Source organism: Triturus cristatus, chromosome 3_2 (assembly GCF_964204655.1).
Source record: "Triturus cristatus chromosome 3_2, aTriCri1.1, whole genome shotgun sequence".
Lineage (NCBI taxonomy): Eukaryota > Metazoa > Chordata > Amphibia > Caudata > Salamandridae > Triturus > Triturus cristatus.
In genome coordinates, this window is record NC_140584.1 from 368,454,703 (window position 1) to 368,480,849 (window position 26,147).

General features: G+C 44.8%; 1 protein-coding gene across 1 annotated transcript in view; it reads left to right on the plus strand.

Moving 5' to 3' along the window:
* MTF1 (metal regulatory transcription factor 1) overlaps positions 1–25,898 on the plus strand; it is a 210,048-nt gene extending 184,150 nt beyond the window's left edge. Inside the window, exon 10 of the mRNA XM_085647879.1 lies at positions 24,334–25,898. Within this exon, the coding sequence (XP_085504005.1) occupies positions 24,334–24,728 (395 nt within the window). The 3' untranslated portion in view covers positions 24,729–25,898. The remainder of the gene's footprint in view (positions 1–24,333) is intronic.
* The last annotated feature ends 249 nt before the right edge of the window (positions 25,899–26,147 follow it).

Genomic DNA, 26,147 nt, shown 5'->3' on the forward strand with positions numbered 1-26,147 from the left:
TGACTCTTGTCCTCTTTTCAAACCATCATTCAGTTGAGGATCTTCTCAAATAAAACACTCTTGGAAGTACTTGAAATTGGCCTCATTCTTAGTCTCCAGAATGTAAGGCCTTGGGGACCGGATATACATTATTCATTACTGTGGAAAACAAGTCTCAAACTCAACTTTCTCAACTCTCAAAAGGGGCACAGCGTCCAGACAAACATTCCATATCTGATTTTCTTGCTGAAGCATAAATCCCAGATGATTGAAATTGTGAAAGCCACCCAGTCTAAAACTGTGATCCGCACCTAACCAGACCTCTTCACAAGATTAAACCCCTGATTACAGTAAATATTTGTGTAAATAACCCATTTTTATATTGTGACCCAGACCTGCTCTTCACACACATCAGTGGTGTAATTTAAAGTAAACTGTTATTTTGAAAGCTTTTTAAACTGAAGAAAGTCAGCTTGATGAAAACAAGCTTACAAAACGTCATGTTAGAGAAAAGTTAAAATGACGGTGTGTTCTGGTCCCCCTCCCAGGACCTGTAACTGACCCTTGCTGATTGTAGTTAAGGACGGACTGTAGGGACCACTAGATTTATTTGGGCGTAGTTTATTAAAGGAGAAGACAATGTTCAAACAGAGGCAGCTAAAGACCTCTTATTCAGTCGGGATTTAACAAAGAAATGAAAACTAAAGTCCTCCAGAAAGGAAACTGAACGATGCCCCAGGTCCGGTGGTCGCTTCCTCCGGTTCCTCTCCTACTCGCTTTACGTCAGCTTCTTAGGTTTCTCTGGGAAAAGGTGGCGTCCCCGGGAGACAAAGGAAACAAAAGAACAACCTCCCGTCAGTAATAGGTCTCTCCTTGGATGTGACAAGCCCACCACCTGCTTTTCTATCACCACGGTTTGTAAGGGTGGGGAAGTTGTGAGGGACGGGTCGGTCCTGGCTAGTGCCCCGTTTCTGGTGTTCCCCTGGCTTTCCCCCTCCCCGTTAAGCGCTTCAAGTAAGTCAGGAAAGGCACTGACCTGAAGCTACAGTCCTCCAGGACTGTAGCATGGGGTGTCTCGGCGTCCTGGCTCTCCCTGGGACGACTGGACACTAGAGCGGTGTCTGCTGGAAACCCACGGCGTCTCTTCTCTTCCTCTCCGGTGCTCCCTCGCTCCTGCCTGCTAGCCTCGATTCTCCCTGGGTCTGCTCCGCGTTCTCCTCCGTCCCTCGCTGGCCCTCTCTCCTCGTCCGTCCGCGTTTCTCTTGTCCCGGCGCATGACGTCAGCTCCGCGCCGGCCGGGAGGACTAGAGCGCTTCCGTCCTCAGGACGGGCCTCCGCCGCCGCCATCTTGAAGGGCACGGAGGACGAGTCTCCCGTAGTGCCCGGATCACAGACGGGATACCTTTTCCAAGAAAATGTTTCCATGAAAATTGCAACTGTTTATTTGAAATGACAGGAGGGTGAGGTGGTAACAGAAAAGTGGGCGTACAATATGGGGAAGGGGTTGAAGGGGAAATAGTAAGGGGTTTGTTGAAGGGAGTAAAGTGGGAGAGGATGTAAAGGATTTGTTAAAGGGAGTAAAGTGGGAGAGGGTGTGAGTAAAGCTGGATTTGTTGTAAGGTGACTGTTAACATGTGAGTAAAGATGGAGGGGGTAAGGGTTTCAAAAATGATAGTAAAGCTGGAGTGGGACAAAGGGGGGGTTAGTCTTGAAGTAAAGTGGGATGGGAAGTAAGGGGTTTACAAAAGCGAGTAAAGTGGGAAAGAGGTTGGAGGGGGTTTGTAAAAATAATGGAGGTAAAGCAGGAGGGGAAGTTAAGGTTTAAAAAAAAAAAGAAAGTAAAGTTAGATTGGATTGGGAGTAAAGGCTTTGTTTAACAAATCGGAGTAAGGTGGTAAGGGGAGTAAGGGGTTTGAAAAAATGGAGTGAAGCAGGAGTGAGAGTAGGGGAGTTGAAAAAGGAGCTAAGTGGGTGTAAGGGATTTTATTCAGTAAAAAAAGTACATCTGAAGGGGGATTCAAGGAGTAAAGAGGGGTTTGGGGGGAAAAGGAGTGAAGCATTAAACTGGAGAAAAGTGGAAGAGGCAGTATCAGAAGTGGCAAGGAAGGACACGGGAATGCATCTTGAATAAACCCTTCCTCTCTTAAAAGCCACAAAAGGGAAATCAGACATGAAAAGAAAGTCGTCAACAATGGTCAACAAATTAAAGGCATTCTAGATAGTGGGGAAAAGGTGGTGCTGATAATGTTAACTCTATCATCCACCTTTGATACATTCTCCCACTCAAGACTTCTAACGTTTCTCTAGGCTATTGATGTAACAGGACTAGCTTTGGACTGGCTTGCTTCCTTTCTGGCAGGTCAAAACCAACAAATCTGGATTCCTCGTTTCTCCTCAAAACCATATGAACTGACAGTGGGAATTCCCCAGGGCTTGGCATTAAGTCCCACCTTATTTAATCTGTAGCTCACTCCTTGGGCCCAGATTGCTGACGTCCTTGAGGCAAAAACTATATCACACGCTGATGATACTCAGCTGCTGCTTTCATGTGGCAAGGGAGAAGAGTTGCCAGGAGTTCAGATTAAAACCTGACTACTTTATTTCAGTGGATGACCAAGTTCAATGTGGATAAAATGGAAATTATGTTTTTGGGTAGTGCCACGCCTGAATTCTGGAAAACCTTTTGGCCTGATGATACCTCCCCTCCAGGCTTACAATAGGACTCAGTTTAATACCTAGGGATAAAATCTGATGATAATGTGTCTTTAAACTATGGGTGGGCGGAATTTGCGTAGTCTCGCTACGCAAAGCTCCGCGAAACGGTAAAAAATCTCTGCGAACACGCAGAAATTCCGCGAACACGTGGAATTGCTTGTTCGCAATGCTTTTTTCCTGTTCGCGATCGCTGTTTGCGTGCTCGGGGGGAAATATCTTGCGAACACGCATTTTGAGAAAGCGAACAAGCAAAAAATTCCACGAAGCCGCAGAATGCAGAATTTTGGGCAATTCTGCGTTCTCTGCGGAACGCGAAATTACCCACATTCCGCAAATTCCGCGAGCAGAACGGAATTTACCGTCCAGGCCTACTTTAAACCTCAAATTTGATCGGTAGTTGGCACTTGCTGTGGTGTATTACGTACCTTTAGAAAATGTTTGCACTTTTTGTCTTTCTCAGCAAAGAAGCTGGTGATTCAGACTTTGATAACCTCTGGACTAGATTATAGCAATGCCCTTATGCTTTGGATCACCTGAACAGCTGCTGGGCAAACTTCAAGTAGTCCAAAATGCTGCGCCCGTTCACTTCTAAACCTGCCGAATAAGAACACCGATGTCTCCCCATCTGCGAGTTCTTCATTGGCTCCCTATCAAGAAAAGAATCTTGGAGAGGAGGAGCCTAGCGCGCAACCAAGATGGCCGCGTAGGTGCGAGGCTCCCGAGGACCACCACGACCTCCTGAATTAATCCTGGCTATATCCTGTCCTTGTTGAGGGGACTGCATCGGTGAACCCGAGCTGAGGCGCCATCCGTTTTTCCTTTTCGAATCGGACCCCGGACACCGGTGGGAGCACCGATTGAAGGTTGCGGCCTTCTCCGCGCTGGCCCCCCGGATTGGAGTAGTGGGGCGATCCGGGGACAAAGCGAACAACAGCGGCGGGAAGGGCTGGGCGACTCGCGTATCCCGTGCTTTCACTTTCGCTTTTGCGCTCTCCTTGCCCTCAAGCGAGGTAGGGTTGCGGAGCGGGGTGCGGTGGTGTGGCCTTGTCCAGGTGCCCGGCTGACCCGCCGGCCGCAAGTCGTCCCGCGGCCCAGTGGTCGCCCTCCCCCCCCCCCGGAACCCGTGAACTGGTTTATCGGCCCTTTCGAGGAGATTGGCACGACGGTGGGAGAGCAGGCATGTCCACCAAACAAGATGGCGACCGGGCGAAGGTGAAGACGACCCGCCGCGGCCCGGCGCCTCAATCCAACAGTATGGACCGCTACACCCTCCAGAAGGGATCTCCGGAGACATCGCGCACATCCCCGGCGGGCCCGACGGAGGCATCTGCTCAACCGGTGGATCTGACCCTCCGGGACGTCATGGGCGCCATCGCAGAGATGAAGGCCTCGGTGGACCAGCGCTTCGACACCCTAGCGCAAAAGATAGACTCGGTCCTGGTGGATGTTAGCCTTGTGAGGGCTGACTTGTCCAAAACCAACGACCGGGTCGATTCCCTGGCCCACACCACAACGAGCCTCACGACGGACGTGGTGGCCCTCCAAAAGGAGGTGCGCCGGCTTGGCCAGGCGAGCGCCCTGATGGACCGGCGACTGGAGGATTCCGAGGGTCGGGCCCGGAGGAATAACGTTCGCATTGTGGGAGTGCCGGAGGGACGAGAGGCGGAGGCGGCAGATCTTTTTGTGGAAGAATTGATCCTTACCCATCTCCAGCCCCGGGGGCTGAGTAAGCTTTTTGCGGTGGAACGTGCTCACCGGGTCCCTGGGGGCAGACCTAAGGCCGGTGCCCCGCCGCGGCCTCTCATTGCCCGGATTTTTAATTTTCGGGACAGAGACGCTATCCTGCAGACCTCCAGGCAACAGGGACCGGTCAAGCTTGATAACATGGATGTGCATTTCTACCCAGACTTTACTCCGGCGGTCCAAAAACTGAGATTGAGTTTTCTCGGAGTCAAACGTCGCCTACGGGACCTGAACCTTAAGTACTCAATGCTTTTTCCAGCTAAGCTAAGGGTGGAGGTGGATGGACGCACGCACTTTTTTGACCGACCCGAGGCGGCTGGGGACTGGTTGGACACTCTGCCTGGAGATCGGGGCCGAGGGGGTGGGGGGGGTGCGGTTGGCGGGGAGGGCCCGCCGGATCAGAACTGAGGGGTGAAGAATAGGCCTTGCTCTGGACAACATTCCTTTACCATTTACTGATCGTTTAGGTTCCCCTCCGATGGAGGTCGTGTGGGGTCTGTTGGGGGCTTCCCTCCTCCTCTGGGGGACTAGTTAGTTTTCATCTATGGGGCGACAGGCACACTGCACTTTGGGCGGGCTGTCTGGGCTCATGCAGGGGTGCAGGGAGGGGGGAGTTCTGTTGGGATGGGGGGGTGGGGGGGGTGTGTTGTTTGTTTGCACCGCAAGGCAAGCCCTTTACTGTATTGTTGCTCTCGAGATGCTCTGTGGGGGACGACTGATTGCTTCTACGTATGATGGGGGGTAGGGATTTGACTGTGTTGTCATGGAATGTTAACGGCCTGGGGGACAGGATTAAGCGTGGTGTGGTCCTGCAGTACCTGAAACGTATCTCACCAGATGTTATCTTCCTGCAGGAGACACACCTTATAGGTAACTCCTTTCATGCCATGAATCGGCGAGGCTATCGTTTGGTGGCCCACTCGGGCTTTACCTCGGGCTCGCGGGGGGTGGGTATCATGATTAAGAACTCGCTCCCGTTGGAGATTGATGAGGTGCGCCATGATGAGAGGGGACGCTACACTGTTCTGGTGGGTAGAATGGAGGGTAGAGTGTTTGTTTTTATATCAGTGTACGTCCCGCCTGGGTTACAATCTACTACATTTGCGGATTTGGGGCGCCTCCTCCTGGACCTCCCGGGTGGCCTGCTGGTGGTTGGGGGGGACTTTAATGCGGTAGTTTCTCGGTCCACGGATCGCCATCCCCCTAGGGACCTCCCCCGGGCACAGGCCTGGCTGTCCGGCCTTTTAGATACTCTGGGCCTGGTGGATTGCTGGCGACTAAAGCATCCCGCACAGCGGCAATACACCTTCCACTCGGGTGCCCATGGTAGCCTCTCGCGGCTTGATTACATCCTTGTCCCGGCGGCCTATGCTGGGAGGGTGGGAGAGGTGTGCCATCTGGCGCGGGGCATTTCAGATCACTCCCCAGTACTGTTACATCTCGATGTCTTCCCTAGGGGGGAGGGCAGGGTGGCTCCAATCAATGCTTGGTACTTGCGTGACCCCACTATTCGTGCCGACTTGATCAAATCCTTACAGCGATACTTTGATGAGAATGTGGGGTCTGTCCCTTCGGCCATCTCCCTGTGGGAGGCTTTTAAGGTAGTTCTCAGAGGGGAGGCCCTCTCCTCTATCTCCCATGCCCGGAGGCGCGAGCGGGAGGAGGTAACCCGGGTGGAGGCCGAAATTGCGGAACTGGAGGGTGACCTGGGGAGCGGGGTAACAGACGCCAAGTTGCATGTTCTGCACCTCAAGCAGGCGGCCTATAGGGCCCTCGTCGCGGAGGCGGCCAGGGGCCTCAGTAGAGAGCAACAGGGGCGACTGTATGATGTGGGTGATAAGGCTGGTAAATTGATTGCGTGGTTGGACAAGAGGGAGAGAGCGAGTCGTGTGGTTCCTTTGATTGAGGGGATGGATGGTGTGCCTGTCACCGAGCCGGAAGCCATTGTCTCCTGCTTCGCGGATTACTTTCGCGAGGTGTACTCCCCGGTTTCTCCCTGCTCAGAGGAAGATTCCCATGCCCTGCTTCGGGACATCGCGCTGCCCTCCCTTACGGTGGAGGACAGGGATTTGTTGGACGCTCCTCCCACCTCGGACGAAATTGCCCTGGCTATTCGCTCGGTCGCATCCGGAAAGGCCATGGGCCCCAATGGTATCCCCATCGAGCTTTACAAGCTGCGACCGGATGTACTGGCGCCCCACCTGCGCGCCATGTTCCTGGCGGCCCACTCGCAGGGTTCCCTCCCGCCGGACCAGCGTCTGGCCACAATCGTGGTGATCCACAAGGAGGGGAGACCCCGTGAGCGGGTTACATCCTATAGGCCTATCTCGCTCTTGAACGCGGAACCCAAAATCCTCGCCAAGGTACTGGCCAACCGGCTGGTTGACGTGGTGGGCGATTTGGTCCACCAAGACCAATCTGGCTTTATACCCCATCGCAACACGGCTCTTAATCTGCGACGCTTGCATGGGGTGCTCGCGCGTGTCCCGTTTGTGCGGGAGCCGGCCATCTTGGCGTCCTTGGACGCCACCATGGCGTTTGACACGCTTGAATGGCCATACATCTGGGCGATGCTGGCGAAATTTGGATTTGGACCGGGATTCATCAGCTGGGTCAAATTGTTGTATTCGGGCCCATTGGCGCAGGTGGTGGTGAATGGGCGAGTCTCGGCCCCCTTTGCGCTGGGGCGGGGCACGCGTCAGGGTTGCCCCTTGTCACCGCTCCTGGTTGCATTGGCCTTGGAGCCATTGGCGGAGTGGCTGCGGTGGCACCCCTCCATCCGTGGTCTCCGCTGGACCCCCGAGCATGAGGACCGCGTGTCCCTCTACGCCGATGATATCCTTTTGTATCTCGCCTCCCCGCGTAACTCGCTGATTGTCCTGGTTGATGTTTTGCGCTCCTTCGGTCGTAACTCAGGCCTTGTCATCAACTGGGCGAAATCCTGCGTGTATGTGCTCTCCGGGGAGGCTCCGGCCCTACCACGGGACTGCCCGATCCAGATTGCCTCCCAGGGGTTCCGGTACCTGGGTATATATATTACTCTAGACCCGGAGGCCCGCTACGAGCGGAACTTGCTACCCCCCCTCCAGCGCTTGCGGGAGGACGTTGCGCACTGGCGGCGTCTTCCGCTTTCGCCGCTTGGCCGAGCGGCCTTGTTTAAGATGATGTCCTTGCCGCGCTTTCTGTATGCGCTTCAGAACACTATGGACTTGGTTCTGGCGCGCTACTTCCGTGAGGTGGAGAGCCTGCAGCGGCGCCTGTTCTGGGACGGGAGGCCGCGTATTGCTTTGGCTAAATTGACGCTCCCGTGGTACGATGGGGGGGTTGCCCTCCCGGACATTAAACGGTATTACTGGGCCTCCCAGCTAGCTGCGATTAATCATGGCCTTTACGGGCCCGCCCTGAACCCGGCATTTGAAATGGACAAGATGCTCCTGCCCGGTGGCGACTACAATCGAGCGCTCTACTCTGGCGCGCCCGACTCCCGTCTGACGGGACCGACGCGTGTCATGGTGCGTGTCTGGCACGCGGCTAATGCAGCGATGGGGTGGAAGGACCGTTTGACCCGGGCGACACCGCTATATGCGTCTGAGAGGTTGGGCTCCCTGTGGACATCGAAGGGCTTCGAGAAGTGGGACACGATCGGAATCAGCACAGTGGGAGACCTCTGGACAAGGGGTGGATTCAAAACTTTTGAGACGCTGTGGACGGAATTTCAGCTGCAAGGCAGTGAGTACTTTCGGTACTTACAAGTCCGCCACGCGCTGGGCTCCGTCTTCCCTGATGTCGCGTCCATTCCGGAGTCTTCCCCCCTGGAGGACAGAGTGCTGGATGGCCATGTCCCAGACAGCACGATCTCCCTTATATATAAAAAACTGATCAACGACAGATCGTGCCTGCTGACTAGTCTCCGCGAGGCCTGGGTTGCCGACGGGCTGGAACTGGACGACGAGGACTGGATTTCCGCGGTGGCCTCTCCGAAGGAGGTGGCCATCCCGGCTCGCCTTCGCTTCGTCCAGCTTAAGATCCTCCACCGGGTTTACGTGACGGGGCCAAGGCTTCTACGTATGGGCTTTGTTGGTGACGGATTGTGTAAGCGTGGCTGTGGTGCCTTGGCAACTTTTATGCATATTCTGTGGGAATGCCCACAGGTGGAGCGATTCTGGCGTGGTGTGCATGAGGTCCTGCGTGTGGTAACGCGTGTTGCGCTGTTGCCTGAAGCGAGGAGATGCTTGCTGAATGTGTGGGAACCAAATGACTATTCGGTCCCGCAGACGCGGTGGGTGACTCTGGGATACATGATAGCTAAGCGTGACATTGCTCAATTGTGGGGATCCCAGAGGCCCCCGGCGGTGTCGGCCTGGAAAGAACACATGGATTGGTGTATGTTTCGTGAAAAGGTGGTGTATGTTGCGAGGGGTAAGCCTGGGGCGTGGGTGAAAATCTGGGGCCCCTGGAACGCCTATCGCGGGGGTATTTGTGAGCCGCCACTGCTACCGGCCGCCTCACCAGCTCCGTCCCCTTAGCCGACCCCCTCCCCCAGCCGCGGGCATGTGGTTCCCCTGTCCCTGATCTATTCCCATTCCCCTCTTCAGAGTTTGGCTGCTGGTTGGGATCCCCCACTTAAGGAGCACGTGCCGTCACTTTGGATGGCGGGTTGCCTTGCGGGTGTGGTTTTTTGTGTGGTTCTGTTTTGAAAAAAGGAAACCGTATTGTGGGCTTGGAGTTATGGGGCCTGCGCTATTGATATCTCCTGATTTACCGATCTGCACCGCCAAGAGACTCTTACTGTAGGTATGTCATATGCTTCTGCCACTCTAGCGGCCGGCCGGCCGGATGGTTGTAGGCCCATACTTGTAACCTTTTTTAACATGTAATAAACGGTTTCAAAAAAAAAAAAAAAAAAAAAAAAAAAGAAAAGAATCTTGTTTAAAGCACACGTGCTGGTACATGGGCCTTGTTTCAGACGGGAGCCGTCTATCTCAGGGCTAGGTTCAACTTCTATGACCCACAGAAAAATTGCGATTGGCTAATAAACTGTTAGCAGCAATTCCCAAAAGATTGACAAGCCAAAGTGGGAGGAAGATCACTTGCGTATCAGGGAGCTCCTGCATGGAATAAAATACCCTTGGAGCTTCTAGCTCTGACCAATACTACAATGTTTAAAAAAAGGCTAAAAACCTGGCTTTTTGTGCAAAACTAATTTCTTTTTAGTTCTCTTTATCAGACCTGCCGCTACGTGCATGGACACTCTTAGGAGTAACGGCATGTGATATAAGTTGCATTATCATTTGAAGATGAAGCTCATCAGAACCATTTTATTTGTTTTGGATTTTCAATTTAATCACATACAACCTTAATTCACTAGCCAAGGCTATCAAACTTCTCCTTTCCACATCTCAAACAAAACGGTCAAAACTGACCTGCCTAGGATCTCATTAATCAAATAAACACTAACTTAATAGTATATCTTTCTCTATAACTGTACATTAGTTACATTTTATTCTTATTCCTAATACATTCTTGAAGTTCGATGTACACCACTCCGCTATCATTGGTTGAGGCTGTGTTTTATAAATGCTTAATTAAATAAAATAATCTTGTATCTTTAGTTTGAAGGGGAAGAGAGATGAAGTGCTATTTCCATCAGTGGACTCATGATTACTGGGTTCATATAGTGTAACTGAATTTCTATATATTGGAATTTGAAAGCATGTGAAATGAAGTGCTGTAACAAGTTATTATACAAAGCCACTTACTGAGTGGGTGGTGACACACATGGTAGTAGATGTAAAATGTAGTTGATTCATATAACTTCCTTGGAATGCTACTAAAGCTTGTTTCAAAATCATCATATATTCTTTGTGTCCCAACTCACTCGTTTGGAGGAAAAAATTGCTACTTCCCTTTCTATTGGGTACTATAGATTTTGAATTTAATACAGGTAACTTGCATATAATAACCATACAATAATATGCACTGTGTGAAGATTTTGACTTATTATGGTTCCCTTTGCCAAAACTTTACCACACAATATTTGTATTTCAAATAGTTTATACACAATTCAAGAAGGAGTGCATTCATTTTTCTTGCTTCAAATGAATTCATGAAAGTGTGACCCCTCAAAATTCTATTTATTGGCCAATTTATATAGCATTCCTCAATTGAGTTACTTCTTAACCGCGAGCCAAGTGGAGAGTTTGCACAAAGGAAAATGGATTGAATTCAGAAAATATATATTATTCAGATTTACATGATTATCTAATGGTACGTAGAATATTGATGCATTTGGTAGGCCTGAATTCTATTATTTGCTCCCTTAAAAACTTGCACTGCTGAATTTCTAGCATGGTGTCTAGCCGCATTTAACAGTGTTTCCCCAGTCCTTCTCAGTAGGCTATATGTTCATTCTAGTACCTGTTTAAAAAAAAGGCCAGCTGCGAGTTGCACATAGGTCTGCTATGATTCTTTGGCCTGTTCTTCCTGAAATAATTTCTTTGTGGATTTGAATATTAGATCATTCAGCTCTCAAACAGTTCTTTCAGTCTCTGCAGAGAGTAGCAGCAAATGCTCTAGTTTTAATTTCCTAGAAAGATACCAGAGAACTCCCTGTATGTAGTGTTTGTGTCAGATAGTAGTTGGTAGCAATGGAGAATCATGTCCAAGATAATAAAGGGTTAACTACTAGGCCAATAAGATAAAAAAGCGGGACTACTTCTCCTGATGATGATTCACATTCATTGAGCCAACATTATATACTGCTACAGAGCAAGAGATGACATGCGTGTATGTCATCCTAGCTTGGTATTTCCTTGAGCTCTTAAGGAACCACAATTACAGCTATGCATCAGTTTATACACAGAATGTTTTGCTCTATTCAGTCATATCACAAATTTAAAATAAGCTCCAACTGCATGCCCTTCTTGTGAAGTTTGTAACGCAAATGTTTTGTCTTGTATTATCTATGACATTCATATCACTTGTACATTAGCATAAGAAATTACTCTTGTTCACTAACATATTTACAGAGGAGGAATGTTTTACATCTACACTACACTAAATAAAGTATATAATATATGTTGGCCTGTATATTTCTAACAGTCCTCAAAAAGACAAAGCTATTCATGGATCGTTGAAGTCTGAACCTTTTCCTCCTAGTTGACCGTCTCACATGTTGACATTCATTGATATCTTGGATACCATGCATGTAGCAGAATGGGAGACATTCTTTGAACATGAGGTGCTTATTTACATATTCCAGTGGGGAAAAAAATCACATTTGAGGCTACAAATACCAAAACAGATGTTTAATAATTGTTCTCACCTGCTTTACCTCGGGTCCTAGGGGCGTAGATATATTTCATCTAATGGGGAAATGGTTTGACCCGCATGACAGTTATGTAGGGATCAAGGGTCTGTGGGGGAGACCAAATATTACCCTGCTGAGTGTCTATGCCCCTCCTATACACCCCTGTTTACAAACACCCACACTTGAGAAAGTGGCTGTCATACTGCTGGAAAATGATTCTTCCCTGCACATTAGTGGTGGGGATTTCAATGATGTACTGGCTCTTGATCTAGATCGTTCCGGGTCCACTACAGTGCCTGCACTAGATACACCTCTTGAACAGTTTGCGGCCATGCTGGGTCTGTCTGATCTGTGGAGACCAGACATCAAGAGGAGAGATGTTACTCTTATTTTTCAGGGACACACAGGGTGTTCTCCAGGCTGAAGTATGTGTTTGTCCCAGCGGGAGAAATAGGTACTGTAGAAATGGTTAAATACCTGGCAAGGAATCTTTATGACAATCCCCTATTTGGGTTTCTGTGGGCTGGAGGCAACAGCAGACGGTGTTAGCTGAACACTCAGTCCTTGGGAACTACAGGACTCCGAAGTGGCCAGGGAGCACCACATTGACACAGAACTTTACTTCACTGAAAATGAGGGGTTGGTGGAATCTGCGATGGTTCTATGGGAAGGTATACAAAACGGTCTTCAGGGACAGAGTGTAAAACATAATTGATTGAAATAACAGGAGAGTGGTTGTGGAGATAGAGATGATAGAGCATCAACTACTGCAATTAAAGAATTCCCCCGCAGCACTAGTAGAACCTCTACTCCTTAGAAACACAACATACTACCCAGTAAATACCACGATCTGGCACAGATGAAGCAAAGAAACAAATGTTAGCCACACACCATGATTTGTATGACACAGGAGATAAAGAGAGTAAATCATTGGTAAGGTTGAGCAGGAGGGGACAAAGACTCAATGGATGAGGTGCATCACTGACCAATCTGGGGTGACATGCACAACAGACAGGCATATTGCAGAGACATTTGCCTGGTACAATGGGCTGTGCTATAGAGCACCTAACTAATCATGGACTACCTCAACACCGTGAACAACCCGGTTGTGTCCGCAGATAGCTGGCTGGTATGGAAGGGAGACATTACACTTGCTGAAGTTCAGGTGGCTATTGTGAAACTAAAACCAGATAAAACCCCTGGTCCCAATGGCATCCCAGCAGAGTTCTTGAAGTGTTATGCAGGGCTCCTAGGATCACATTTGCTGCTGAATCTATTCCTGGAGGATAGGTATAAAGGGGGACTACCACCTGAACTTCAGCATACCACTGTGATCCACAAAGAGGGCAAGCCCAAGAAAAGTTGTATTCTATTTCCTTGATGGATATCACAGCAAAAATTATTTTGGCCACAATACCAGCTACCAAACTCTTTAAGATCATTCTCTGTTTGATACACAGAGACCAGTCTTGTTTTATAGTTGGTAGGTCCACAAAGATGGCTTAGATTTGAGACAGACGAGAGCCTCATCTTTTCCTCTCGTTAGATGCCAAAAAGGCATTTGATGCCATACACTGGCCCTTCCGTATGCAGACACTGAAGAAGTTTTGTTTTGGTTCCAGCAACAGAAAGTGGATAGCATTACTACACCACCTCCGACAGCGGAGGTGAGGGTAAATGGTACCCTTTTGTCAGTATTTCCGATTGAGAGGGGGACCCGACAGAATTACCCCGACCCCTCTCTTATTTGTACTCACCATTAAGCCTTTGGCATGCTAAGTACAACGCTATCCCGAAATAAGGGTATTTAAGATATCTGACACAAGCACAGATGAGGAGAATATCTCATTCTACGCGGACAACATTCTTCTCTACATCGCGGAACACGCAACAACCATCCCAGTTGTCTTCCAAATATTTGAAACTTATGGTAGCTACTCTGGTTATAGAATAAACTGGGTGAAGTCAGTGCTCTGACAGCCCTGTGTATTGGTTGCATTGACCACCCTCCCACAGAGACTAAAGGTGGAGACAGAGGGTTTCAAATACCACAGAATCCATGTGACCCCACATGAGGAGTTTGCTTGACCAGTAACTTTTAGAAGGTAATATAGCCATGGATGAGTTAGAGAAGAGTGCAGTCTCCCTCACGTATAAAACCCTAAACAATAACATGCCTGACACTCTGAGTAAGCTGAGGGGCAGGTGGGAGAGGGATACAGGAGAGAAAGGATACAGGAGAGAAGGAGAATATCGACTGGGCGGTCTGATGCACCCGAGGGAGGTTGCTATAAAGTCAAGATTGAGGCTAATACTGGTAAAGATCCTACAGAGTTTATCATGATAGGGAAAGGTTGAATAAATGGGGAGAGCAGCATCTCTAGAGTATGTGAGATGGGACAGAGGATCTTTCCTACACATACTGTGGAACTGTCTCGTAATTCAAACCTACTAGTACATGAGAATACACAAAGAGCATTTTGAAAGTTGATATCCCATTCAAGACAAAAATACATCTTCCTCTGCAATTTGAATGATGGTAGATGCCCTACGGACCAAACTCCTTTTCGGCAACCTTGGTTTGGTAGTGGCTAAGAGATATGTTGCCAAACAGTGAGGGTTTCTGTAAGTTCCTACCCTACAGGAATGGAAGAAGCAAATGGACATGTATATGGCAGCAGAGAAAGTCACAAGAGAAGGGAAGGGCCCCGCAAGTTGTACAAGGTTTGGGCAAACTGGATAAAATGTTACAATTTGGGCCTTGTTACTGAAGAGATTTAACCTCAACTGCAAACAGATGCAAGCTAATGCCATGGCACCATAATGTTTGGTATAAGTTTCTATCTGTGTTTGATGTATTGCCGGAAGCCCTGCACTGCGTATATTAAGTATGATGACGATGTGCTTACCTTCTTCTGGTATTTTACTGTTAAAGGTGCGCGGTTGAACCACATTATGTTGTTTAAGCATAATAAAAATAAACGTATTTAAAAATAAATAATAGTGCTCACCTGTGCTTTGGAAATGATTGTGAGAGTACTCGCAATTGTAAAGGCCCATACTTACCTTCAAGAGACCAATCAGTCTCCCTTCTTTGGCAGCTGGCTAGATCATTTTTCACATGCTTGCATGGATAGCCTTTGTCTAATGTTTAGCCCTTGGTACAATCTGTTTTTTCTCTCAACCAGCAAAAAATGCTTTCATCTAATGATTCTTTCCTATTTACTTATTTAAGGTATCTCTATAGCAAAGACATAGTCACAAAGAGTGCTTCAAACCTTAAATAATTCATAAAAGACTACATAGATCACCTGTCTAAAGATCAGCAGTAGACTTCTCTTTCAAACTGACCTTTCCGAACCTGGGGGTAACTTGGGCCCCAAGAGAAACTATTTAGCACTTCACAATATGTGACAAATGTATGATGGTTTCAGAGCCTTTGGACTCATGCGTTTATATTGTCACTGGACAAGATTACAGATAAGGGCTCTTGCACAACATCTGGCGCTAAAGTGGGTTAATTCGTTTAATATCGTGGCCTGTTTTTTAGTCTGTCCATCGGTAGACTCTGGAGATAACCCTTCTAATTGGTTTTAGGTGGATTTCAGATAAATTCCCAGCACTGAATTTCCCTGGGCCCTCTCGTTCATTTGTCTGCATCTCACCTTTTTATTAAATTATTTTCCATCATGGGATAAACTGGTGGATGGTGCTACTCCCTCCTCACCAAGGTGACATGCAAGGCATGTTTGCTGCTGTTCTTGTGACTAGCTTTCGGCAAGTCTTTGGCAATTACCTTGAGGCATCAGATGTGCAGGATTTTTGTTCAAGCAGGAACAGGGCATTATTACTGATGGCTTTAGAAAAAAATGGACATCTTCAAATATTTACTGGCATCACCAATTCAGGAGGGTCAACCTGTTACACATGTGCATGTTGAAACACAGAAAAAACTAGAATTGAGATTTTCCAAAGGTATTTCTCAAGGTCTGCTGTAGTAAATGAGCCCCTCAGGATCAGTACGACGAACAGATTGGATACACCTCTCTATATCCATAATTCTGCATATCATAAAGGCACAGAAGTATAGGGCGTTCAAGGGAGGGAAAAGGGAGTGTGAAAGGAACAGCGAGGAAGGAGACCTGCAAGAAAACAAAGACAATTATTGTCTCAATTGCCCTGCTTATCTGATAGGCGGTATCTAACATCAGCAGTGTGATGTTACCTAACACTACGCAGTCCAACTCTGCAGTACGATAGCACATCGTCTGCGCAGCATGTCTCTTAAACATTCAGCCTCACTGGATACATGGAGATAGCGAAGTATTTCTAAAAAGACAAAGAACATATACATGTATTCACCATACAGGCTTTTCCAAAAGCACAAGACTTCTGTCATACGTACAAGGACTTGGACACATATCAAAATATCAAAAGCTGTGTATCATCAACCATACGGCCAGCATAAGTACTTGGTGATACTTCAAATCTTTTGGTTCTTAAAGTCAACAGTTTTGGACGAATATGGCTGATAACAGACCACAGCTTTTTGGATGAATAAGCAAATGTTTTTTCCTTTTCCTTCAGTAAAGAAATTATATTCCCAGTATTCTGAGTCCTAGAAGGAACAACCAATTCATCCAACAGAAATGACTTCTTAGCACCTGGATACGAAGGGTTAACCCCTTCTAAAGTCTTGTAGCACCGATAGAGCCATGAACATGAATATGAGCTTTTCCTCAGAATGTTCAATTAGCATGGAAAAATAATCTTCAAAATGATAATTTGAACAATGTCACGAGTGAGACGGTCCATTATTGTTATTGAAGCTGAGCGTGGCTTGCTTCTCATGTTTTTGAAAACACTGGTTATAAAAAGAAAAAGAAAAGATACAGACAACTCTGTTGCTATGCATGTCTTTGAATCCTGACAAAATAAATATCCACTAAAGCCCGAGTACTACTCACGGTGCAGGTTGTTCACCTCCAACACACGGTGCTCCGTTTATGAAAATGGCAGCCAAAAGCTCCCCCATCCCGGGAAAACTCAACAATGCTTACCACAGTTTAGAAGAAGGGTTTATACTCCATAGCCAACATACGAAGTATTGTTTATCTCACACTGAAATCAGCTTTGTGCTATCACAACACGTTTTGCTGCATGACTCAAAACATCATAGGATTCGGTAATTACGCATGTTGTCTAATGTGGGAGCACGCCTAATGTACTCACGCCATGCTAGGCAGCTGCTTCTCATTACCATGCATGGAATCGTGGGATATGTAGTTCTAGATCTTTTCTATTCATAAATACAAAACGAAAATGATCAAATTTAGTGTTCTGTGTACTTATTTACAGCAATCAAGACACCCTCCCACAGCTGGTCAGAATGGGCATTACGGCACACCTGGTTTATTTTGGGTCCCAGAAGGAGTTGCAATTCCTGACAACATTAATGTAGTCATGAGGAGGCACGAGTTTTATATACAATGACTTGAAGAATCAATTGATTACTTTTTATCTAGATTACGTTAATTGTTGATAAAATAACTATTTGGACTTGTGACAGATGAAATGATCCAAGATCAATAAATTGTGCAGTGCAAAAGTAGAAAAATGCAAGAAAGGTTTGGGGCTACTAAAATCCATCTTTGAAGGATGCCGTTGAAATGGCAAAGATTGTGGAAGAGTCTATAGTGCATGAGAGAGATGTGAAGGGTGACGTGTCATCAGTAGACAAGATGACAAGTGAGGTAGCAGTGACGTCCAAGTCTACTAGTGGCAAGTCATGGAAAGGGTTGCCAAGCAATAAGCCATCTAGTAAAATGTGAGGAAGGTGTGGTAGATACAATCAAACCACAGAGCAAAAGATTATGTAATAATAGGCAAGAACTGCAGTAAATGTGGACGCACAGGACATTTTGCCCAAATGTGTCATGATCCAGCAAATGGGAAAGTAACCATGGTGTCAGATTAGGTCATCCCTGAAACCATGAATGTAGGTGTAGATAGGATCTTATGTGTAGAGAGCGGGGACAATTGTCTGGGTAGGATAAATAGGCTGGAGGCAGAATTTCTCATACGCGGTAAGCAAGTTGGGTTAACGATTGATTCAGGGTCCCTGTACACCATTATACCCAAAAGTTTGTTTTTGGAAGAATGGCCACAAGTGAGGTTGCTCCCCAAAAATATCAACCCTGATGGTTATCGGGGCAAAGAAATAGATATTATAGGTTATATGTTTACAGACATTGCATTCAGGCGGAGGAGCATGAAGGGAAAGGTGTATGTGGCATAATCAGGTCCACCAATTCTGTGATGGGTTCATCTGTACGATTTACACTTCATTATAAATCCATGTGCTTCCAGTCAAATCATGGTGGTAGAAGAGGTTACGCTACAAAATATCATCAGGGAAGCAAAGAATGTTTTGGGGATCAAATTTGAGAGTTGAAAGGCTTTACCTATAGGATAAAATTAAAACAAGGAGTAGTTCCAGAACAGCACGAGGTCAGAAGGGTGCCCATTGTGGCCAAGGATGAGGTAAAGAAACTGCTGGAAGAGATGTTGGAGATTGGTGCAATAGAACATGTGGAAACATCAAATTGGATTTCTCTTGTAGGTATAACACAGAAAGCAGATAGCAAACTGAGACTTTGTGTTGACTTAAGAAGCTTGAATCAAAATGTGATAACAGACAATTTTCCACTTCCCAACATAAACAAATTAATCTCAATGCTTAAGGGAGGAAGATTTATCTCAAAGTTGGATTTAAAACATGCCTACCATGCTTAACTTCTTTTCTGTTTTTAAAAATCTTCTGAAAACGTGGGTCTTTTCTTCCGAGATCCCTTAGTCATCTTCTGCACCACTATAAAGTGCTATGTACTACCTCATAAAGCACTTTGACACCTCCATATAGTATAGTGCGCTCTACAAAATCTGCTAACATAACATCAAGTCCGCCTTCATGAAGATTCCAATCCTTTGACGCCATTCAGAACTATGGAAAGTACTTTCCAATTTACGAGAATATCCTTTGGCCAGTGTTCGGCAGAGAGTTTCTTCCAGAGAGTTATGGCTGACTTTTTTAGAGGCATGAATAACGCCATCTATTTTCAGGATGACATCTTGGCTTTTGGGGACAGTGTGGAGTTACAATTTCATGTTAAAACCGGTTCTAGACAGAATTTCAAATTTAGGATTGACATTAAGGAAGGAAAAATGTGCATTGCTGGTGAATGAAATTGAGTATCTTGGTCATACCTTGTCAGCTGATGGGATTAAGCCTAAAAAGATTTGTTTGCTTCAATTACGTTGGTACGGGCACCACAAGACAAGGCCCAATTAAGATCTTTTTTTAGGTTTGATCAAGTACTACTCACAGTTTGTGAGGAATTTTGCTTCTGAGATGGAGGATTTAAAATGTTTGTTAAGAAAAGGTGTAAACTTCTGTTGGGTGATCCACAGAATTCATGTCTTGACAATATCAAAAAAGAAGTGTGTGCGACCAGGATTGTGGTACAGTTTGGCCCCTGATGTAAATCTGCTGTGACTGTAGATGCAAGTACTTGTGTAATAGGGGCTATATCGTAGAAATGTTATGGGTCAAAAGAAAAAACTGTTGTGTTTGCATTTCGCTCCTTGTCATCCACAGAACACCATTATTCATTTATTGAGAAGGAGGCTTTGGCAGCAGCATGGGTAATGGAGCACTTCAGAATAGGAAAAATCTGATTAGACTCTGTACTGATCTCAAACTTTATGTGAAACTCTTGTCTCTGGGAGGTGCAGGCGAAGGTTCTGTCAAACTGGCAACCCAGTTACAGGAGTACACCTACACAGTTGAATATATACGTGGACGGAAAAATGTACAGGTGGACTGTCTCTTGTACTTGCTGTTAGACTGGGAATCTGTGAACAAGGAGGCAATTATTCGGAGTGGGAAGGAAGGAGCTGTGGCAAGTGTGACTGATGTGGTCCAATGGAGTTTGGTAGTGGTGAGTAACAACAAGTGAAATTAAGCTATGATGAGGTCCTGAGAGAAGTTATTCAACTGATATTGAAAGGTGGATGAAGAAAGAGTAATTTGCTGACCGCTTTGAGGCCTTTTGGTAAGTTGTTGGATGAGTTGTCATTGGCAGGTGACACAATTTGGTGTGTGGTGAGAAAATTGTATCTTCTGTGGAAGCGTAGAAAAAACTATTTGGTATTTCACATGAAGGGCATTTGGTTCAAGCGCTCACAAAGAAAAGGTTCAGATTGGAATTTTGGTGGCCAGGCATAGATGATGATGTGGTGAATTGGGTGGAACGGTGTGAGGTATGTATGGAGAGTGAAAAGAGGTTGAAGGTTGGAGGTCAAGCAGAATTTGGTACTGTGCGTAACCCTGGACAAGTTTGGCATAGTGTGTGTGGACATGATTGGTCCTATGTTTGGGGTTAGGCATGAGGATAGGCTTGCACTTGTTTTGGTTGATGTGAATTCCAGGTGTCTGGAAGTGAAATCTATGAAATATCAACAGCATCCACAAAAAGAGTCTTGTTAGAAATGTTTATGGACAAAGGGATTCCGGAGTGTCTGATTACAGACAGTGTTACCCAACTGACAACTCATGAGATGAGAGAATGTGTGTCATCATGTGGAGGAAAACATTCACACACAGCTCTGTACAATCCCCATGCGAATAGAATTGTTGACGGGGCCAACTGAATGGTTAAAGGGCTAATCAGATGGCACTAGTCAACAAATTAACATTGAAAGAACAGTTTCTGACTTCTGACTGGGTGCACAGCATGACAAAGAATGCTTCTGTAAACACTTCACCCTTCTATTTGATGTTGGAAAATGGTGAATCTTTCCAAGAAGATTTAAGAAGTAGGAACATGACTTCTGGATCTGAGAGAGTTCAAAATCTAAGAAGAGCTCCCATCTATTTACAATATTTTGTGAGATAAATTATTGTTACTTTGCGGCATTATCATAGTTTTTGAGTGACTAGTGGTTGGGGGGTTTATTCCCTGTTCATTGGCATAATTCACTGTTCTTATTTGCTTGTATTAGTTTGTGTTAAGAAACTAGGAGGATATGTTGTAATGTGATTCTTTAAAAGACACCATAATGTTTAGATTGTTGGATTCTTTCTCTCCCTTGCACAAATTCTCCTCTTTACATGACATGGCAAGTACAACACATTTAAATTGCTTGAGAGTGAGGTAGCGGTGCTGGAGTTCCTCAAAGTGATCCCTTCAGCTGACTTGCACTACTAACTTAAGTTCTTGTGTATCTAAAGAGTACTCCATTTCATTCTTGAATACATTAACTATTCATGACGCTTGTCTTGACAGTATGGCTTTGGACAGTATTACCTAGGCCATCAGACTTACTGTCTCTGGAGAGCTCAGTAAAAGAATATTAAAATTAACCGCCGAGAAGTCATTTCTGCATAACATCCTCTGAGAGAACGTGTTTCTATCCTAAAATCAATAGTGCTACAAAGTTGTATATAAATATACTGTTGGATGGCAGCCTTACTTTCGTTGCCTTGTAATATCACAGTTCTAGGTGAGGTGACTGCTGAACAATATTTCTCCTGTAGCATTCCACCTAGTTGAGAAGAAAGTCAAAGTAGATGCTTTGGCCAGACTCCACAATGGCTACACATGAGTTGGAGTCTGAAGCAGAATGTTATAAACAATTGTTTGGAGCTGGGACTTTTAAGTCGTAGGACTTCCTTCCCACCACATATAACAACTTTCTGTCGAAAATATGCTTGCAATCCGAGTGAAGAAAAATCTTTTTCTTCTAGACTAATCAATAAGTTTCCGTCTCCCTTCATTCAGAGTTCCTTCAATTATCAGACTATAAAAGTTTAAGGAAGATGGTACTGATTCCCGCTTTTTGTCTTCACTAGTTTTGATTCTTAGGACTTCTACTACTATTCCTACTTAGTAAGCCATTGTATCTTACTTGAACAGGACATGTGTTAACATTTTTCTGAACAATGAGGTAATAAAGCACCCTTTTAATGGACTGTTACAAGAACACCTGCCCATTAGATACCTTGATCCTTTGTGTGATTTAAATATTGCTGTAGTCCCTCATATGCAGACACCATTTAAAGCTGTCCGTCCAAGTCTTTGATTTCCTAACTTAGAAAATGGATTTGCATTTGCCAGAAGAATCACTGATCATCATGCTCTTTCATGTAAACGGTGCCTCTTCGCCGTTCACAATTAAAACATTTATCCTTGGACAGTTCCTTCAGCCTAGGCTTATCACCTTCTCAGCTGAGGATACACTGCTAATCTTGAAGTTTCAAGAGTTTTGATATGCCATCAGGAAAAAAGTTGTTAGAAAGTCTAACCATTTGTTCATTGTATGCTTTTGTAGGGAAGAAATGTGGTCCACCCCTAATGCTTTTGGGAAGATTGGTGCTATGGCCATGAAATTCTGCACAACCTATTTACTTGAAAACTGGTCAGAATTATTCTGTATCCCTGCTCCCGTCATTATCTGGCTCTGAAATCGAATTCCCAACCAGTAACAAAGTATGAAAAACAGTAAGCAGTAAGGGTCTAGCTTTGGCAAAGCCAGGAGGTCTCTCCTACTTGACCTGTTTGCATTACAATGCTTTTGCTGATGCTGTGCAGTATTGTGGAAATAAATTTAAAAAACATAACTAAAATTGTGATGATGCAGCCGCTGCCTGCGGTTTTGTCAGTATGCAGGCCACATGTGTGAGTACATAAGCTTGCAGAAGTCTCCACACATGTACACTATTTTGTTTAATTTTTAACTTACCGATCTGTCCTGGCTGATTTTTTTATGATGCACAGAAGCAGTTAATGCACTGTGGAGTGGAACAGCAGCAAATGGCCCTCTAAAGTTTACAAAACAAATTAAAAAGTGATAGGTGTGCGAGAGGTTCAGGACACTATGGAGCAGAGGGCAGGGGAAACAATTGGAGGTGGGCAGGGGGACGAATAAAGTAAAAATAAAAGCAGTGTCGTAAGACAGGAAAAGAAGCACATGAGGAAGGGAGCAATACTGACGGTGATCGGATAATCACACATGGACAAGGGGAGAAGCTCTACATGGCGTGCAGGGGTGGAGAGAAGAAAATAAGTGGAAAAGAGCAACACTGATTGTGGCGTGAAAGAGAAGCACACGAGGGAGACCGCTAGAAAACACATGCACTCTTGGAATGCTTAAGCAAAAAGAAAAAAGTAGTTCCCTTAACATCCAGTGGAAGGACACAATTCAGCTAGTCAAGATGACAGATGAGGGATAAACATAAGATGCACAAGAAAAGGCATTGAATAAGAAGGCAGCCAATGCACAATTTAGTAACATGTGGCTTTAATCACAATATAATTCCTTGGTAAACCTACAATAGGACATGTGCTGTCTGGTAGACTAGACATAAAATTACCTTAGTGGTATATCTGGTACTGTTAACCTCATTTTGCCTCATTCGGGATGCCCAAGCATATGTTGTGCTGCAGCCTCGCATGTCAGAAAAAAACTATAGGCATTTGGTGAAGGCCCTTGATTTACAGTGTGATGCAGTGGTAGATTTCAGGTTAGCAGAGGTACTCACAAGTTGAGGGCTCCCCTCCAAATTCCATGTAGCATCCTTCATTATAGAGACTGTATAGAAATACATTTTAATATTAACAGAATAATCATGAAAGTAACTTCTCATTTTCTGTTTAAGCTACCACTAACTAGAAACATTTTAACTGTATAGTTTCTTACTCAAGCTGGCTTCACCCCCTCAAGTTAAAAGGTCAGATCGAAGTGGGTAAATAAATAATTTGATTAGGAATTAAGTCCATATGTTAAAAAAACATACAATTAAAAAAAACCATAGATCTGGTTTAAATTCAAGATATTTTATTATTGCTTATCCCCCCCCCCCCCCCCAACACTCTCTGGTTGTTTATTGGGTGGGGTGTAGACACTGAGGTTTTTAGTCCAAGACATGGAATGTCATTCTTCTCTGATTCAACCTAATCCACAAATAATAGACATTTTCTGAAGAGTACCATTGTGGTTCATACTTAAATACAGAATGTCAAGGAGCCAATGTTATTTAAAGTGTCAACTTATATAGTAGAGTGAACACCCCCCATTTTTTAAATCTCCTTTTGTGTTCTAAGGTCTGATTATGATAAATCCAGTTTTAATAGATCCTAATGATAAATGTGTTCTTTGTAGCTAGCCATATTTATGCATTTATTTTCTTAAGATTTACGATTTCAAAATTAAAATTTCCAACTCCATCAGAAATACTTCAAGCTTTACAGTGTCAATTAGGCCTACAATATCTGTTCTGTCAATATAAGAAGTAAATTGTCAGTCACTGCATACTTTCATAAAACTGTAACTCACAATCTACAGTAACATTTATCATCATCATCAGTGGATCGAGGTTGGATAGACATTCACAGTAACATGGTTACAACTTTTCTTTTATTTGTGTATAAAAAGTATTTATTTAAACAATTGATGACTTACTTGAGCTGAATTAAAAAAAACAGTAATACACTAATGCTTATTTATATTATTTTCCTTCTTTTCAGAAAACTCTGGTCAGCCAATTGGCCTCAGTCTTCCAGTTATTATCATAAAACAAGAAGAGTCCTGCCAGTGTCAGTGTGCCTGCCGTGACTCTGCTAATGATCGAGCCTCTTCAAAAGAAGAGCGTCCACCACCAAAAGATGAACCAGCAGAGGATCCCAGTCCCTCAGTACAGAAAACGCAACTGCAGCCTGAGACTTTGCTGCCATTCTCTACCTGTGATGATGGTAGTAGGACGCTTAACCCCACAGATTCGCCAACAGACTCCTTGGGTGTCTTGGACGTTGCAGACTTCCTTTCCCTCCAAAAACCCTTAACACCGCCATCCCTTATTCCAATTGAAGCACTCTTGCAGGGAGGAGAGGAGATGAGCTTAAACAGCAGTTTCTGCAAGTGAAGATACATGGAAGAAATACTCTTGCAGCCTTGACGATAACATTGGTGTAAAGGTCAGGAACTTGTAGGGTTCTAAATCTAGACATTTTGCTGCTTGGATCTTGCTTTTTCCCCAACATATGACTTTAGTTACATCACAGGAGCATCTCTTTAGGTGATTTATAAAGAAAATTTATTTATATGAATTTGTTTTTTGGCTGCACTATTTGTCACTTTTTGCTTGTATATGATTATGAATTGTAGAGTTTCTGGTTTGCAGAAAATATAAGGAGAGAATATCTATGGTTAAGTCTGTTTTAGATTGTAATTTTAAAGAAAAGATATGTTATTTTGGTACGTGCAGATAATTATTGTTGCAGCATTTTCTAGAATGCTGACATAATGGATTTTTGTTTTACCCCATAAGATTATAATTATGGAGCAGATAAAACTACCCATGCAATTCGACATATGTGATATTGGAGAAACAAGTCTCAGTGTCTTAAGTGGGGTGAAATATGCAAACTGTTCTCTTGGAACTAGCTCTCCAGTAAATAATAAATATGCCTGCAAAGACAAGGTCAACTATATCGGGCACTTTCATTGGCTGTAAGGGAGGGTCGGGGTTTGCCATGCGTTTACTGTTTTAGGAGTACTTTAAAACATGGCAGTGCAATGTCCTCAAGTTGTGGTATTTCCCTACTGGACAGGCTGTGTAGGCCAAGATTACTCATCTCTTTTACTAACTTTTTAGCTCTCATTCTGCTCTCACTGCAGTGTCCTTTTCATTTGGATCCAACTAAGATCTAAAATAAACAGCAACTTAATATATGGTATTCTGAGATTCACAGCACAAAGTTGATGAGGTTACATGAGGCATAATATAGGATTGTGCTCTTTATATTCTTTTTGTTGAATAATTTTATTAATTCCCCTAATGATTTGGAAATATTTGCTAGTGCTGCTGTTAAGTGAAAAGAGCCCTACAGCTATTCCTCTTTAGTAAGAATCCCTGCATTGAACCTGGTCCTTCTCCCTCTGTTCAAATATCTGTCAGAATCTACATTGTATTTTTCTGGCTTTTTGCTAGACAGAGGCAATTTCAAATGGACCAGTTATACAATATTTGTTTTATTATTTATCATACTTTGTGTATACTAGAAATAATAAAATGTGTTAATTTAAGGCCGTTAAACAATTTGTAATTAACTGAAAGGTAAACTTGCATGATGGATAGAACTGGTGTCAATTCATGGCTACCAAATTCTGTGTTTCATTGACTTTTTTAGGTGCTTGCATGTAGCCACTTGGATACATCTCCTTTAGGGAACCTAAAGTACTGATTAAAATGCCACTTAGTTAAGAGTTGTAAAACATTGTAGAATAATTTCCAGTACCTTTAAAAGCAGTGCTAGTAAACCCAATATCCCTAGAAATTGAA